Source organism: Blennius ocellaris (genome assembly GCF_963422515.1).
Source record: "Blennius ocellaris genome assembly, chromosome: 16".
NCBI lineage: Eukaryota > Metazoa > Chordata > Actinopteri > Blenniiformes > Blenniidae > Blennius > Blennius ocellaris.
The window spans coordinates 1,905,670-1,923,169 of NC_137665.1; the positions used below are offsets into that span (position 1 = coordinate 1,905,670).

The 17,500-nt window shown below is 41.2% G+C and overlaps 2 protein-coding genes across 2 annotated transcripts in view; one reads left to right on the forward strand and one right to left on the reverse strand.

Annotated features, from left to right (window-relative positions):
• Positions 1–3,565, forward strand: part of LOC308141908 (phosphoribosyl pyrophosphate synthase-associated protein 2-like) — a 5,970-nt gene extending 2,405 nt beyond the window's left edge. The window contains 8 exon segments of the mRNA XM_080512161.1: positions 337–403; positions 492–664; positions 750–865; positions 1,095–1,150; positions 1,233–1,381; positions 1,486–1,556; positions 2,392–2,538; positions 3,170–3,565. Of these exon segments, the coding sequence (XP_080368287.1) occupies positions 337–403; positions 492–664; positions 750–865; positions 1,095–1,150; positions 1,233–1,381; positions 1,486–1,556; positions 2,392–2,538; positions 3,170–3,328 (938 nt within the window). The 3' untranslated portion in view covers positions 3,329–3,565.
• An 11,661-nt stretch (positions 3,566–15,226) lies between these two features.
• LOC308141872 (neurabin-2-like) overlaps positions 15,227–17,500 on the reverse strand; it is a 23,394-nt gene continuing 21,120 nt past the window's right edge. The window contains exons 14-15 of the mRNA XM_080512110.1: positions 16,470–16,566; positions 15,227–15,359 (exon numbers count right to left, since the gene is read on the reverse strand). Coding sequence (XP_080368236.1) covers positions 15,306–15,359; positions 16,470–16,566 — 151 coding nt within the window. The 3' untranslated portion in view covers positions 15,227–15,305. The remainder of the gene's footprint in view (positions 15,360–16,469; positions 16,567–17,500) is intronic.

Genomic DNA, 17,500 nt, shown 5'->3' on the forward strand with positions numbered 1-17,500 from the left:
TTTATTCCGATATCCTCCGCGGCTCTTGTTGCCTTCGTGGTCGCTGATGTGTTCACTTGGTTTTTTGTTTTGTTTTCTTGGCGATTCCATTCTTCGTTATCGGTACAAGTGAAACAAAACACGCAGGTTGTTCCGTGTGACAGATGTTCCGTGAGAAGTTCAACATTCTTGGAAAGATTAAATGTCCGGCTGGGCGGAGGAGGGAGTCTGCTTGTTCCCGTGTCTCTTTTCTGGCCTTTCCTAATCCCTCGTGGGGGAGGGGGGATGGGGGGGGGGGGGGGGGTGAGTTGTACCGACACTTCTGTTTTAATGCACATCTCGTTTGTGTTTCCATAGAAACGCGTGTGCAGATCCAGGAGTCGGTGCGAGGCAAAGATGTCTTTATCATCCAGACGGTATCCAAGTAAGAACATGAACACAGATCTGAGGACGTGGTGCTTTTAGCTGATCATCATCATCATCATCATCATCCTCCTCCTCCTCCTCCTCAGGGACGTGAACACCACCATCATGGAGATGCTGATCATGGTGTACGCCTGCAGGACCTCCTGCGCTCGCAGCATCACGGGCGTCCTGCCCTACTTCCCCTACAGCAAACAGTGCAAGATGAGGAAGAGGGGCTCCATCGTGTCCAAGCTCATCGCCTCCATGATGTGCAAAGCCGGTAAAGTGGAAGGCGGAGCGGATTGATCGTCTTTCCTCCACACAACATTTCACCTACAAATGAGTGTGTGTGTGTGTGTGTGTAGGCCTCACCCACCTGATCACCATGGACCTCCATCAGAAAGAGATTCAGGGCTTCTTCAACATCCCGGTGGACAATCTGAGAGCGTCGCCCTTCCTGCTGCAATACATACAAGAAGAGGTTAGAAACATTTTTTTTAAATCTGATGAAAATTGTGTTGCTCGTGAAACAAAATATGAAGGAAATCACAGTGTCATGGTGACGTTTCCATGCGACTTGTGAAGAAGCAGAGTCTCGACTGAAACATGAGTTAAAATTAAAAAAAAGCCAAGAAGCCGACCGAGGAGGTCGTTCAGACGAACCCCTGGAGATGAAAACCCAATTTAACCCCCGTTTGCCCCCACCTCAGATCCCAGACTACAGAAACGCCGTGATTGTGGCCAAATCTCCAGCGTCTGCGAAAAGGCGAGTTTTTCTTCTTCTCATTTCTGCTTCTTCTTACTTCAGTACATTCTACAAACCCTCACATCCTCGTGCCGTCACGCAGGGCTCAGTCGTTCGCCGAGCGGCTGCGTCTCGGCATCGCCGTGATCCACGGCGAAGCCCAGGACGCCGAGTCGGACCAGGTGGACGGGAGACACTCCCCCCCCGCCGTGAAGACCACCGGGGCCATTCATCCCAGCATGGACATCCCGCGTGAGGCAAAAAAAAAACCTAACAAAAAAAAAAAACCCCAACAGACCGGAGACGCTGGTGGAAGCCGTTGCTATGGTAACCGGTCTCCTTTGGTTTGTCTGCAGTGCTGATCCCCAAAGAGAAGCCCCCCATCACCGTGGTGGGAGACGTGGGGGGACGCATCGCCATCATAGTGGTGAGGGACACTCCCATCGCTTCTGGATGTTTTTTTATTTCTATGTTATTTTGTTTTCATATTCCTCATAAAACATGTTTGTGACATGAGTCCATTTGCATTTTTATTTATTTTTTCATTAATGGGTAAAAATGACTGCTGACATCACATGTGTAAGTGGGACAATATTGACATTAGATGTATAAGATGATATCAGATGTGTAAGTAGGACCGTCAGAGTTGCTAAGAATTAATTATCATAGAAGATTCCATAGGAACTGCTCGGGGTCATTTTTGACCCCACTTGTGGAAGAGTAGGGTCGTGATACAAAAACTGCAATTTCTTAAAATTAATGAAAAAATAAATAAAAATGCAAATGGCCTCATGTCACAAATATGTTTTAAGAGGAATACCTAGAATATGAAAATATTACCACTCTTTGTTTTAAAGATTTTGAAGATAACAACCCAGTATATTGCAAAAAGGCATTGATTTGAATTGGGCTCATTTTTGACCCCCCCCGTGTGGACGAGTGTAGGAACTGGTCGGTTGTGCATCCAAGGGTTAAAGAGATATCTTCATTTCCACTGAGACTCCAGGTTCAGCGCTGCTATGAGCATGCCAAGCCCGTAGGGGGCAGTGCAGCGTGAAGCCATGACAGCCAATCAGAATCCTGATGAAAAAAAACCCAAACAAACAAACATCACGAATTGTGACGTAGTTTCCAGGAATCGTCGTTTGTTGACACGATGCCAGTTTTTCCAGATCAGATCGGCGGGTACGTGTAAACGTGACCCCGACTTCCTGTCCCGTCGCTCGGATTCCTAATCAAAGCCTCTCGGCTTCGCCCGACAGGACGACATCATCGACGACGTGGACAGCTTCGTGGCGGCGGCGGAGACGCTGAAGGAGCGGGGGGCCTACAAGATCTTCGTCATGGCGACGCACGGCCTCCTCTCCTCCGAGGCGCCGCGATTCATCGAGGAGTCGGCGATTGACGAGGTGGGCGAGAAAATTTTCCTTCGGCTCCCCTTTACCGCGGAGCGGCGCGTTACTAAGGCTGCTCCGCGGCACACTGGTGTTTCCTCCAGATATCGTCAGCTGAGCCGTGGGAAATTATCCAATTTCACGTTTTTTTCTAAAAAAAAAACATTTGCTCTCACAGCAACAGTGTGTTGCAGAGTCATCATGTATAAATACTCTTCACCACTAGAGGGCAGCACAGAACTTTGCCGGTGAAATGTAAAGTGACAGACGTCAGTGTGGTTCATCTCCACCTCCTGCTACCATCTTGTATCAAAGTACTGTGTCAGTGACAGTGATGGAGAAGTTTTTGAAAACCAGGATCTCAGCTCTTCATCCATCAGGTCCAGGTTTCACACTGAGGGAGGCACTATTAAAAAAAGTCCTTGCTTTCTGGATTTACTGGATTCCTGTTGATAAAACTTTGATGAGAAAGACTTTATATTGTTAATAGAGGCTACAGAGTTTAACATTTTAACATTTCCGGGTGGTGGTGGTGTGCCTCCAGATGTTTCCAAACAAAAAAGTGTTCCTTGGCTCAAAAAAGATTGAAAAACACTAATTAAGGCGTCTTCCCCCCCGGTCCTGCCACCCCCCCCCCCCCCCCCAGGTGGTGGTGACCAACACGATTCCACACGAGCCCCAGAAGCTCCAGTGTCCAAAGATCAAGACGGTCGACATCAGCATGATCCTGTCGGAGGCCATCCGCCGCATCCACAACGGAGAGTCCATGTCCTACCTGTTCCGCAACATCGGAGTGGACGACTGAACACACACACACACACACACACACACACACACACACACACACACACAGTCCCGTTGACTTACAGACGTGCCGTTTGCCTTCTCAGACCTCTTTCAGTAACCTAAAGCTGCATAAACCCGACAATGAAATATCATCTTTGCGTCGTAACGTAGAACAGCGAGCACTAACTCCCGAGTGCAGCTTAACGTAGAAAACGAGTTGGGTTTTTTTTTGTTTGTTTTGTTTTGTTGTTTTTTTTTAACAAAAAGTCCCGTCTCCCCCTGCTGCGACTGAACACAGACACACACTGGCGCCCCCTGCTGTCAGAACGGCTCACACCTCAGTATTTATACGTCGCGTCCGTTTCACTTTTTTTTCTCCAGATGAAACGATAGAAGACGCCTTCCTGCTGATATTGAATGTTTTGGGGTTTTTTTTGGGGTGTGCGATATGGAGTGGAGAAGATTGTACTGATGCGTCGGCGCCTTCTGCAGGACTTACTGACAGTAAACAGTAAACAATAAACAATCAACCGGGCCTCACTTTAGCCGCTTCCTGTTTATTCGCCCTGGAACGTGTTGTTGAACTCCTTTGTTAGCGATTTGCTTTTGAAATCCTCCGTTTTTAATCTCTGCGTTGTGCGGGGATGTGAGCCAACGTGTCAGAACCTTGAAGTGGAATTAAATGTTTAATTTAGACGTTCACTAGCAGACGTATCTGTCGACCCCGTCAGTCGTCCGTTTTAACACGTGCCATCGTCCGCCGCGCTCACTTTGTTACCGCCGCTTTCCCTTCGAGCCGGAAGTCACACAAAAATCCCTTTTCTACAAGTTCAGGTTTTGAAGTTTTGGAGGGGAAAAAACAAAAACAAAGGAAGAAACCGTATCACCCTGTCTGACCATTGAAAATTGTTGTTACTCATTTGAAAATGTATGAAATTATTTCTGGATCACTGCAGAAAAGACCCGATGTTACATTTTTCTCATGTAATAGATTCAAGTTAGACACTGTGGCTAAAGCTGGAAAAAACAAACAAACAAAAAAAGAATTTCTCACAAGCAAAATTTGACTGAAGCAGGTCTTTGTCACTTTGCCAGATGTTCCAAAAATGTTTTGTATTTATTTTCTGCACTTGATATGAATAAATATGACCTATACAAACAGGGTTTTGTCTCGTCACTTGAAAAAACGTCTGTTCATTGTAATGATTTCGCTCTTTAGTTGAAGGAAAATTGAAAAGTCAATTGAGGCATTTAGGTCCATTTTTAGAAAATATTCTTGGATATTAAATAACCTATAAAGTTGTGAATGTAACTGTTTGCTAAATGTCATTTTATTCTTAACTGCACACTTTCAGTTTTAACTATTTTTCTTAAAACAAAAATCCTGAACAATTATTTTTTTTTACTGCAAAGTTTGTTCATTTCTCTCATATTGTGCCACATTCTTCAGTAACATGCATTTGTGGGATGAGCAGGGGAACAGAGTGTGTGAGGGTTATTAATTATTAAATTAATAACCGAACATGGATTTACCTATTTCTTGATTAAAATGAATAAAAAGTCCAATATAAATGGTTGATCTGCGAGTTTTCAATTGGGTTAGAATGAAAATGAAATAGAGCTGAAAATGAACGTGAACAAGATGCAATGATGCACATTAAAACAGAAACACGAATATTGATTACAGGGCCTATAAAAAATAAAGTATAAAATTCAAGTTTTGTCTCATTTCTTCCGGAAGTTTCTACATCAGCGCCTGAAAACAAGTTTCACCAAATGTTTTCATCCTGTTTTCATGGAAAAACACTTAAACTCCAAAAAACTAAACGACCACATTTTGAAAGAAAAAAAACCAAAACGTGTAATTTTAAATTACGTAAATAATTGACATGTATATTTTTGGGAGGTTTTCTGACGAGTGAACGTGACAAACATTTTATCAGCGGCGACAAAAATCCGACGAATCGTCTTGAAACGACAGAAAACCCCGAGAAGAAACTCTTCCTGCAGTTTACAGACTGTTTACAACCGAGAAAAACAACTTTTAAAGAGATTTAAAAGCACACTCACGTTCAACTGTTCGACACCGGGCAGGACAGGAGCCATTTTTTTTTCCTGTGGTCGCCATGGTGACCGGGATTCCATTGGTTGAACGAGAAGACGTGGTGACGTCAGAGCGTAAATTTACGTCACGTCATTATGATACGAAATGATGCACCGTTGTCAATCTCTGTATTTTATTAGGAACATTTTATATTTATTTTATTTAAATTAAAAAAAATTCTGCTCCGTTTTTCCAAGTAGTTTTTGATTGAAGTTCATTTTTATCTTGAGGTTTTTAAGTCAACGACAAATTAAAACCTGCATCAACGCTCAATATCAACAATGAGACATTCAATAAATATAATTCTAATTTTACACGAAATATCACAACTGTCCAGTCTAACTCACTGATTTATTCTTATCATTATTATTATTTATGTGTTTGTCCTTTCTTTTATTATTTTTGTTGTAAAGCTTCTTGCTGCTGTGGCAGTTAAGATTTTTTTATTACAATGACTGATTTGTTTAATAAAGTTTATTTAACTGAAGAAAAACATCACTACACATATTTATTTCTGGTGGTTTGTTTTCTTTTTTTCCAGTCCATATGGAAAAGATAAACAGAGAACAAAGGTCACGCCAAACGGAGCGAGAGCGACGCTTTAAGAAATTTAAAAGACAACCATGACTCACGAGGTGCCATCATCTCATTTCAAAACCATTTTACTGTTGTTGATTTTCAACAAACTGTCAACGAGGATCAGTTAAACACTTTAGATAAAGGATCCGTTGTATTTGTTCTGCAGGCTGGGGCTGCTTTGTTTAAAATTTGGATATTAGACAGTATTTAAATTGTTTCTTCCCCCCAGGTATTGTATGTAAATGACAATAAAAGTGTTTGGATTTCAAAACCACTAACCTGGACTCCTATCAGTTCCATAGACATGTGGCAGTAGAGAGCATCTCCACCTCCTCCTGGCACAATTCTCTCTGAACACTGAAAACTGCCAGCAACAATCTATTATTATTAAAAAAAAAAAAACATGTTTCTTTGGTTAAATTCAAAGGAAAAAGTAACAATTTGCACTGTGCTGTGTAGTTTATGTATCCGTTTCCATGGCGACAGGATCAAACACACCATTAAAGCCACACATTGGTCTGTTTGGTTACGTTTTTCGCATGAAAGTATTTATTTGGGGGTTATAAAAAAAAACAAACATGATTTCAATAACTATATTACTCAAATACAATACGTTGCTCAGGTACACCAGTTCGAAGTTTCCATTACCGTTCGACTCTTCGGCTCTCAAGTGATTGTTTCCTTAAAAACGTGTGACAGCTACGTTTTGCCGTCACTCCTCCAGTAGCAGGGCTGCACGATATGTCACAGATCTCTCTCTCTCTTTTTTTTTTAAATTTACGCAATATCAACATCCGCAATGTACACATCAAAGGTTTGAATTGCAATAAATTATGTAGTTTCCATGCAGTGTGCAGTCGTGCTTTTGTATTCGTCGTCAAAACGCATAAAAATGAGGGAAAACTTCTTAAAGCAACAACAAAAAAAACAACAAGTGTTTGGTTTCTGAAATGCTGCAGGGAGGAACTATAGACATGCATGTTTACAAAAAAAACAACAAAAATAGTTTTTTTTAATGCTTTAAGTTATCATTGGAAGAGAAAGAGCGAATCCCAAAGCGCAAAGACGTCAACATCATGTACTCAAGTATTTATCTATTACAAATCATGTCGCAATGCTTGACTGCATCGTCGCATGTTGAATAAAAAAATATCGTGCAGCCCGATCCAGGAGTTTAATTGTTCGGACGTCTAATAGACAAGTTGGAATGAAGGTCAGGACGAGTCAAAAGGCCGAATCCAAACCAAGCAGGTTGATTTAGAAATATATTTATCATGAAGCCTGATAATAATAAAAAAAATAAATAAAAAAAATACTGAAAGCTGCTGGAAAGTGACCTTGGAGGAAAAAAACTAAACAAAAAACCAAACAGAATTGAAGTGAGAGGAGGAAGAGTGGATGATCGACACAAAACGCCGCATCAGCAGAAAAAAAAAAAAAAGCAGCCTGGGAGTGGAACAACAGACACGTCGTCTTACAGACGACACACATCTGAAGGCTTTGTGGATCGGAAAGCAGCATGTCGACTCGAACTTCTACTTTTTTTTTGTGTTTTTTTGTTGAATTTTGTAACAAAAACAAAAGGCAAACCGATCACTTCCTGTGTTCTGGGCGTCAAACCCACAGTGACCAGGACTGGATTTGGTGGCTCTAACAGCTTTTGTGTCAGTTTGTTTTCACATTTAGAATAAAGCTGTAATAAAAACACTCAAGTTGCTTATGGCTGATGTTTTTTTTTCTTCTTCTTTCCTTTAAGCTTCGCTCCGTCGCGGGCGTGTCGACACGTCGTACTGAAACACCATGAAGCAGGATTTTCTAGGTGAAGCTCAATTTATCTGGATATTTTCTTAATTTTGGGGGCTCCGCCCATAGATATAAAACACTAGACGCCTCACGGAGCCGCCTGCGACGTACCTACGGCGCCGCCATTTTGGAGCGGCCTCCCGCTAATGCTAAACACATAGATCCCAGGCGAGACAATCCACAAAAACATTTGTAGCTTGTTTGCTAGTCCACGTAGCAACACAAAAATACCTTGTTTTAAAGCTCTGTCCCGTGGAAACCTCATAGAAAACTCTGCTTTAAAACAAGGTATTTTTTGTGTTGCTACGTGGACTAGCAGACAAGCTACAAATGTTTTTGTGGATTTTCTAGCCTAGCGTCTTTATGTTTAGCATTAGCCGGAGACCTCTCCAAGATGGCGGCGCCGTCGGCACGTCGGAGGCGGCACGTTTTAGGCATCTAGTGTTTTATATCTATGGATCCGCCCCTCTTGAGACTCCGTTCACACAACGGGAAAATGCGTCATTTTCCTTTTTGTTTCCGGAGGAAAGTTTCAATTTTACACGACGACGCCTTGTTTTATTTTCCCGCCGGGCCACTAGTGGGTGCTGTTCGTCTCTGTAGTGAAACCACAACACGCTTCAAACATTCGTCTGGGCAGACGACGAAGTTGGATTCTTATCAAAGTGACTCCCGGCAATAAAACGACCAAGTCAAAGAAGCCACTTTCGCAAAGTCGCATTTTCAGTGGCTCCGACCTCCGTCGTCGTGCCAACAGACCCTGGAAACGCGTGTTGTGGGACAGTAAGAAGGGACACGGATCGCCCAACGTGCAACTTCAACACAGAGCGGGCCAAAGAAAAGAAACCACTGGCAGGACTTTTTGATTAAACTGAGTGTTTTGTGTCTAAATGCACAATACGTAGGTCAAGGTGGTTGTGTCCACATGTTGCTCAAGAGCCTTGGGGAACATCAAAGCAGTTTGGTGATCCTCCTTTGAAGGTGAAAAACACACAGAGACATGAGGACATTGTGGTTCCGACACTAAAGTTGAGAATCAAACGACGTCAAGTATTCAAACCAATTTTCACAGGAAAAAAAAAAAAAAAAAGAAGCGAAAATGTTGAATTTTCCTCACGTTTCTGTAAACAACCGGCACTTCCTGAATGAAACACGCAAACTTTGCTCCCAACTCTTTATGGAAAATGTGTGCGGGGACAATTAAAACTGAGGCAACGTACAGATTCAGCCGAGTCTCACTGTGGTTCGTCCGCCGGATTGATCTACGCAAAGCAAGTACTTCCAGACGACGTGATTCTAGTGCAACATTCAATTTCTACGAGGAGCAAAAAACCCTAAAATATCTACTCTATGCACGTCTGCTAAACTCATTTGGAGTCGCGAAAATACAGAAACAACCCAAATTATTTTACATTCCGGCGACAAAAACTAAAGTTCCCGGCTCGTCCTGGCGCAGCGGACACGCTCACCGTCAACATGCAGGTTTTTAAGTTCTTTTCTGAAAAGCTACGTTAACGTGGAAACGTGTTAACCCACAAAATTAAAGGGACTCATTAATCCAGAGTCCCGTGAACCCGAGCAAAGCTGATTTGTACAACAGAGCTCTTGACCTCTTTAAACTCCACGGAACCCTTTAATCCAGCCTCGGGCCCCGTTTACACAACAACCGCCAACTGGTTTGTCAGGTTTCACTCCTCCAGCGATCGCCGTGCACCAGTAGAAATACCAGAAAGGCTGAGAAAAAAAACAAAAACAAAAAAAAACTATATATATATATATATATATATATATATATATATATATATAGTTTGCACACTGTGTTTTTAAGAGATACGACCAGAAAGCAGTACGACGTGAATGTTTAAAGCGGTTCTTCATCATCGTACAGGTCCTCACTGGGCCAGGATGTTAAAACTAGTTCCACAATAAACCTTTAAATTTTAACTTTAAAATTTTTCTTTATTGTGGCGCATTTTCTTGACTCTACGTCAAGAAAAAAAACAACTACTGAAAATGTCTAAAATCTCAATGTAAAGGAAATTTTTATGAAATATTCTGGTGCAAAATACAGTGAAATGTCTCAAAGATTATTTAAAAGTCTTAAAAATCCACGCTTTCCTTGCCGGGGTGGAATCAGTCCCCCCCCCCCCTTCTTATTGTTATTGATCCACTTGCACATGCGCAGAAAAAGCATTTACTGGATGAAAAAAAAAAAAAAAAAAAAAAAAAAAAAAAAAGCAGTTTACAGTGACTCCTAACGGTGAAAACGTTGTGGTGTAAAGAGGGCCCAAGACTCTTCAAAATAAAGTCCAATCTTGAATTTTTTTCCCAGCATTTTAGCAACACAGGTGGACCAGGAGGTAAAGGGTTAACACGTCAACACGTCACTAGTGGAACATCGCCAGTTGAGAAGAAATCACATCATGTCTGTACAAACTGTTGTTTGTTTGTTTGTTTGTTTGTTTTGAGAAAGTTACGTCTGGATCGAACCAAGGTGTTGACGCGGGAATAAAATAAAAAATAAAAATAACATGCACAGTTTGATGCAATTGCAGTTTTAAGACGAATTCCTAAAAAAAAAAAAAAAAAAGATAGAAGTTGGATGTTTGGGGTCGTACTGTACTCGCAGTACTTTCAACCAGAGCTTGCCAGCAAGCTGTGATTTTAAACACACACACACACACGCACGCACACACACACACACACACACACACACACCTGCCACAAAAAAATACCTCGGAGCACCATTTTTGCAAAAACAAAATCTCAAGAGTGGATAATATACGCGAGCATAAATAAAAGTAGCGGCCGTGAGCACAGTGTGGGAAAGTCACTCATCAGCCAGTTGGTCCATTTTCAGCAAATCGAGACAATATTTTACGATCGAAGCGACACATTTCCAGCACTTTTAACAACTCTCCTTTGCAGATTGGGGGGAAAAAAAAAAAAAAAAGAAGAGCGTATGTGATGAAAATGTCCATATTTTCACCAAAACATACAATTATGAAGTAAAATGAGAAGAATCTTAACAGGAAGCCTGTTTTAATGATATTTTCTGATGCAAAAGAATCGATAATATGATTCGGATCTAAGAAATATATATATATATTTGTTTTTTTTAAATGTCCTTGGTGGTTTGGGTGAGCACGTTGGGGCCTCGTGTTCGACACCCCGACTTATTTAGTTCTCGCAAAAATTCTGATTTATTGATCAACGTGATCATTTCCTCCAACTCTACAGGTTTGTTTCACTCCGCAGGTCACAACCTCTTTTAATTCTTCGCAAACTGAAATCTTCAGTGTGAACATGCAATTAATCGCACGTTATGCAAGATCGGAGGAAATCATGTATTTTTTATTTTTTAAGTCATGTGACCACGGTAACACTTCTCTATTCCACCAACATTTGGACTATTTCACCTTAAAAGTTTCTACAGGCAATAATACTGGCACTGGGACCTTCTACTTCTCTTCTAAAGCCCCCCAAAAAATAAAAATAAAAATAAAAAGCTGTTGAGTGTGTTTACATGCACACGACTTTCAGGGAAGAAGAAAAAAATAAACTGTGAAAAGTGAAGTTTCCACTAAAACGTTTCTCATTATTGATTGATTGACGAAAAATGATTGAAGTGACAAACTTTGTCACTAATGATTAGAAATGATTTCTTTTGGGAATCCAAGTTAGTATATATATATATATATATGTATGTATGTATGTATGTGTGTTGCTACGAGCTAGAATGAGTTAAATACTCCTGTACAAGACCAATAAAGAGGCAGACCTGTCCTGTACCCAAACGCTTTAATTAGGAAATGTTAATTATTATAAAGACTGGAAATATTACACTTTGTGTTTGAGTTTGTGTTTTTACCAGTGAAATAACTCCATTTGTTGCATTCAGGCCTAATAACTTGTCTAAAATACTTATTTTTATACTCTTAAAACAGAAACAAATAAAAAATGTTCCCCAGTTGACCATGAATCAATAAATAAGGTGTTTGTTTTTTTCGCAATAAAATATTTCAAGTGAAATTTAAATGACTACACTTAATGTTATTTTGATTAGCAACTTGTAAGCCATGTTTAAAATAAGATTTTTTTTTTTTCTTGGGTAGTGATTAAAATTTTCCAGTTACTCTATAAAATTGTTTTATAAAACCAGAGATTTTTTATGGCTTGTTCTGCTCCGTCATTACATGTAAATATTAGGTGATGGCGTCAGATGAAGCGCTTTACGAGAAACTGTTCAAATTAACGTTTGTCCCAAATTCGGGGAAAAAAAATATAAATACAAATACAATACTTTTTTTGTTTTTTATAACCAATTGCAATTCAAATCAAGACTTAGAATGACGGATTTTACCTTGAGCGTTTCTCTCAGAATTAAATAATACTGAATATGTTGTTTAAATTAGATTTTATTCCTGAATTCTCTTAATACTGTTAAAAAAACCAAAAAAAAAACACTCCTGTTTGGCTGAAAATGTATTGTTTGAATACTTTGTTCAGCAGGTTGTAAAAAAACAACAACTTTGAAAGCTAAATTTAAGAAGTATTTTAAGAAAGAATAAATAATAATCCCCGGATTATCACAGGTTGAATTATTATTGTAATACAGCTGTAAACTTCTGAGCTCAAGGGGCCAAAAACAGCCACGTTTCATCTTGACTGGGTAAAATTGTCCCTGAATAACCTTTAAATTTGAACTATTTTTTAGATATGAACAATTAGTACCGAAAACTTACTGCAACCTCAACATAAAGCCAATTTTAATAATGCAGAAAACAGAGAAATGTTGCCTAAAAAACATGTGTAACTTGTATTTTGGAGGCTTTTCCATGCAAGTTCACAACTTTTAAGAAATGTTGTTTTTCTTGGTGGTTCGGTCAGAATGTTTGATAGTTTCTACCCTGAACGTGTCTCTTCATCAGTTTCTAGCTTAAAAAGGGGAAAAGGGGAGAATTGCTTCCCTGATGATTGACAACACAAACAAAGACAAACAAAAAACGCTTCGCGACTGCGATCGCCTAACATTTAGCATTAATTTCTCCAAGAAGTTTGACGGTCCGATTTGAGAACTACCTGAATATCTGCAACACCAACATCCATTCCAGCTCGCGCAGGTTTTTTTTTTTTTTTTTGGGGGGGGGGGGGGGGGGGGGCGTAAGGTGGCTGCACATCTGAATCCTGAATCCCAGGAGGCCGGTGTGCATGTAAACCCACTGGTACTGCAGTAAACCCACTGGTACTACATGTAAACCTACTGGTACTGCAGTAAACCCACTGGTACTACATGTAAACCCACTGGTACTACATGTAAACCCACTGGTACTACATGTAAACCCACTGGTACTGCAGTAAACCCACTGGTACTGCAGTAAACCCACTGGTACTACATGTAAACCTACTGGTACTACATGTAAACCCACTGGTACTGCAGTAAACCCACTGGTACTGCAGTAAACCCACTGGTACTACATGTAAACCCACTGGTACTGCAGTAAACCCACTGGTACTACATGTAAACCCACTGGTACTACATGTAAACCCACTGGTACTGCAGTAAACCCACTGGTACTACATGTAAACCCACTGGTACTGCAGTAAACCCACTGGTACTACATGTAAACCCACTGGTACTGCAGTAAACCCACTGGTACTACATGTAAACCCACTGGTACTACATGTAAACCCACTGGTACTGCAGTAAACCCACTGGTACTACATGTAAACCCACTGGTACTGCAGTAAACCCACTGGTACTGCAGTAAACCCACTGGTACTACATGTAAACCCACTGGTACTGCAGTAAACCCACTGGTACTACATGCAAACCCACTGGTACTGCAGTAAACCCACTGGTACTACATGTAAACCCACTGGTACTGCAGTAAACCCACTGGTACTACATGTAAACCCACTGGTACTACATGTAAACCTACTGGTACTACATGCAAACCCACTGGTACTACATGCAAACCCACTGGTACTACATGTAAACCCACTGGTACTGCAGTAAACCCACTGGTACTACATGTAAACCCACTGGTACTGCAGTAAACCCACTGGTACTACATGTAAACCCACTGGTACTGCAGTAAACCCACTGGTACTGCAGTAAACCCACTGGTACTACATGTAAACCCACTGGTACTGCAGTAAACCCACTGGTACTACATGTAAACCCACTGGTACTGCAGTAAACCCACTGGTACTGCAGTAAACCCACTGGTACTGCAGTAAACCCACTGGTACTACATGTAAACCCACTGGTACTACATGCAAACCCACTGGTACTGCATGTAAACCCACTGGTACTGCAGTAAACCCACTGGTACTGCAGTAAACCCACTGGTACTACATGTAAACCCACTGGTACTACATGCAAACCCACTGGTACTGCATGTAAACCCACTAGTACTGCAGTAAACAGTGTATGCAGTAAATACACGCCGTTTATGAAGCTTGATAAGCACACACACACACACACACACACACACACACACACACACACACACACACACACACACACACACACACACACACACACACACACACACACACACACACACACACACACACACACACACACCCTGTTTTGCCGTTGAGAGAAACCAGATGAAAACAAAACTTTCCTTCGCTCTCAGACGTTTCGTCCAACCGAACGGCTCCAAAGGCTTTTTTTGTTGTTTTTTTCCCTCCGTTTTAAATGAAAGTATAGAATTTATGTAGAAACGCGGCCGAGGCGTCACACCTGAAGAGCTTCACACCTGAAGAGCTTCACACCTGAAGAGCTTCACACCTGAAGAGCTTCACACCTGAAGAGCTTCAGCTTGATTCCTCAGACGAGCTGGAAGAAAGTGGAACCAAACGCTGGAGGGGGAAGTGTGACTCTCACAGGTCGGATCAAAGGGTTGGGTGTTTTTTTTTTGTGTGTTTATTTTAATTTTTATTACTTTAACTATCGGCGGAGTGGCTGTTTTTTCCTCTTCTTCCAGAGTCCTGTCGTGTTTCTACCGACATTCTCCAATCGAGTCACTTTCAGAGAATCGACGTCTTTGTTTTTTTTTTTGCTTTCCTCCTCGTCCCACGGTCGTCTTGTTGAGTTTTCCCAGCCTGCATTGCTTCGCCTCCTCTCACTCTAATAAAGCACTTTGTGACGAGCCTGGTTATTAAAAGCGCTTAAAAAAAAAAAGAAAAAAAAGAAAAGAAAAGTTGATCCACTGGTAAAAGTCTGCTTGAGATCCTGTTTGAGAGGAAATGAGGAAAAAAGAGGTGTGGTTTGATTGCCGGGAAGACACACGGAGAGGAGAGGGAAGTGGTGCATTCTGGGAGTTGGAGCGTCACTGGCGGGTGGTGTTACGGATCAGAAGGTTTCCCCTGTTGGTTTTGTCGTCTCCCCCCCCCCACCCCCACCCACCCCCACCTCTCTCTCTCTTCATCCTCCGTGCAGTGAAGTGATTGGAATAAAAGAAGGCGGAGCAGCAGCAGCAGCAGCAGCAGCAGGAGTCTACGAGGGTTTGGGCGTCTTCAAGGCATCCACTTTGGTCTCCAGGTCTGTAATCTGCAGAAATAACCATCATCATCATCATCATCATCATCATCATCATCATCATGGCTGCTCTCCACCCTGGTTTTTTTTAATGCGCCACGCGATGCAGGGCTCACGTCACACTTCACACATAATTCAATTTAAAATAAAATAAATAAACATTAATAACAATAATACTCAAACACAAATGAGTATTATACTGAGGATGGGTCGTGACGACTGGGAAGTCGCAAGATCAGGGAGCATAATGTGTATTAATGTGCCTTTATAACATAAAAGTAGCTCTCGGTAATGTTTGGCACTGGAAACAACCTGAAAGAAATATTTTTAATATGTTATATTGTTCAATTAATCATATGGACAGTTCAGATAATGGTTTGTAAGTTTGGTCCGTGTTAATATGTTAATATGTTAATATGGCCGCTTGAGACGTAACAAGTTCTCTTTTGATGATGTTCTTGTTCCTTCTATACCAGTGTGAAATGTACTTTATTATTATTGTACAGGATTTGCAGGAAGGCGCTCAGAAGCTTCTTGCTTCGGCCGATCATCCTGAGCAGAATGTTTACGGCTCAAATAAACAGATAAATAAACGTTTGCGTTTACGCGGCAACGTACTTAAAAATGGCGCCCGTCTCCTGCGAGGTGCGGGCCGCCATGTTTGTTATTGCCCATCTACACACACACACACACACACACACACACACACACACACACACACACACACACACACACACACACACACACACGTTTACATGTGCAGTGACACCGTCTCGAGCCCAGCGTTTTCAAAAAGTGGCGTTTTCTCCCGTTTACACCACGACAGAGCGTTTCCAAAAACTTTTCACTGAGATCCTATTTCCTGCTTCTCCTCAACTCTTCTTCTTCTTCTTCTTCTTATATAAATGTAGGAAGTCAGTCACGTATCCGTGGACGAACGGGTGAAATCTTGACGGCGTTTTAGTTTAACTGAGACCTCTCTTGCATTTCCGTATCTTATTTCTGTAATTTGACTCGTCGCCAGCTGGGTGCTTCGTTTTCTGTCAGAAATATTAGTTTAAAAGTCGTGGAATTATGAATAAAAGGTAAGTGTTTTTTGGGTTGTTGTCTTGTGAGTTGTACCTTTTCCTGCAGGTTGTCCGTCTCCTCTTTGTGAGTGGCTTCGCTCTCTTCCTGAGCTCGACGCTGCGCCGTCTCCTTTTTCAGGAACTCAATCTCTCTGCGATTTGCACATTTAAAACAATTTTAAAAAATTAAATTAAATAACCATATGTTCCTATAAGTCAGGGGTGCCAAACATGCGGCCCGGGGGCCAGAAGTTGGCCCTCCAGACGATCTGACCGGCCGCCATGTGATTTTTTTTTTTAAAGTTTAAATATGAAAACTGACAAGAGGCTGATCTAAAAACACCAGATTGGCAAAAATGACATTTAAAACCGGACCTTGGTCAGAATTTGACTCCCGACATTAATGCGTCTGTGGAGGTCACATGACGCGACGCCTTTCACAATAAAACAATGAATCCAATTTATGTGAAGTGATACTTTAGACACGTAAACTCAAAACAATTTCCAGATGATGACAAATTGTTTTAATCCTGAATAAAAATACGATACCAGATAAGGTGACTGAGGGTTTTTTGTGTGTTTTTTCCCACAAATATAATAATATCTGACTTCCTTTAATATGTATATTTCAGAATAAGACTGGCAAATTGTTGCAGTTACAAAAGGATGAAAAGAAGGAAAGACTTTGACATTTGTCCATATCTGCAGTTTAACGTGATGTTTGACTTGTTGGGCCTCCAGAGGTCAGAGGTCAGATCAGGTTGATGTGGCCCCTCAACTGAAATCCCTTTGACGCCCCTGCTATAAGTCACGTTGTGCTGTGTGCCATACGTGACCACCAGGTGTCACTGTCTGACAGCAGAATGTCGCTGCTCGACTGAAAGTGCACGGAAAATTATCGAAGAAAAAGCTGCAGAATTCAAACTAAAATGAATTAAAAACTATTTTCAACATGAAATAAATTAATCTAATACACCAATGCAACTTATATAATTTAATTCCAGTCTATTAGGTCGTTTTTATTGTGTTTTTCTGTGCTGGAAGTCACTTTTTGATGCGTTTTTCCACCACAAACGTGGCGTGTGA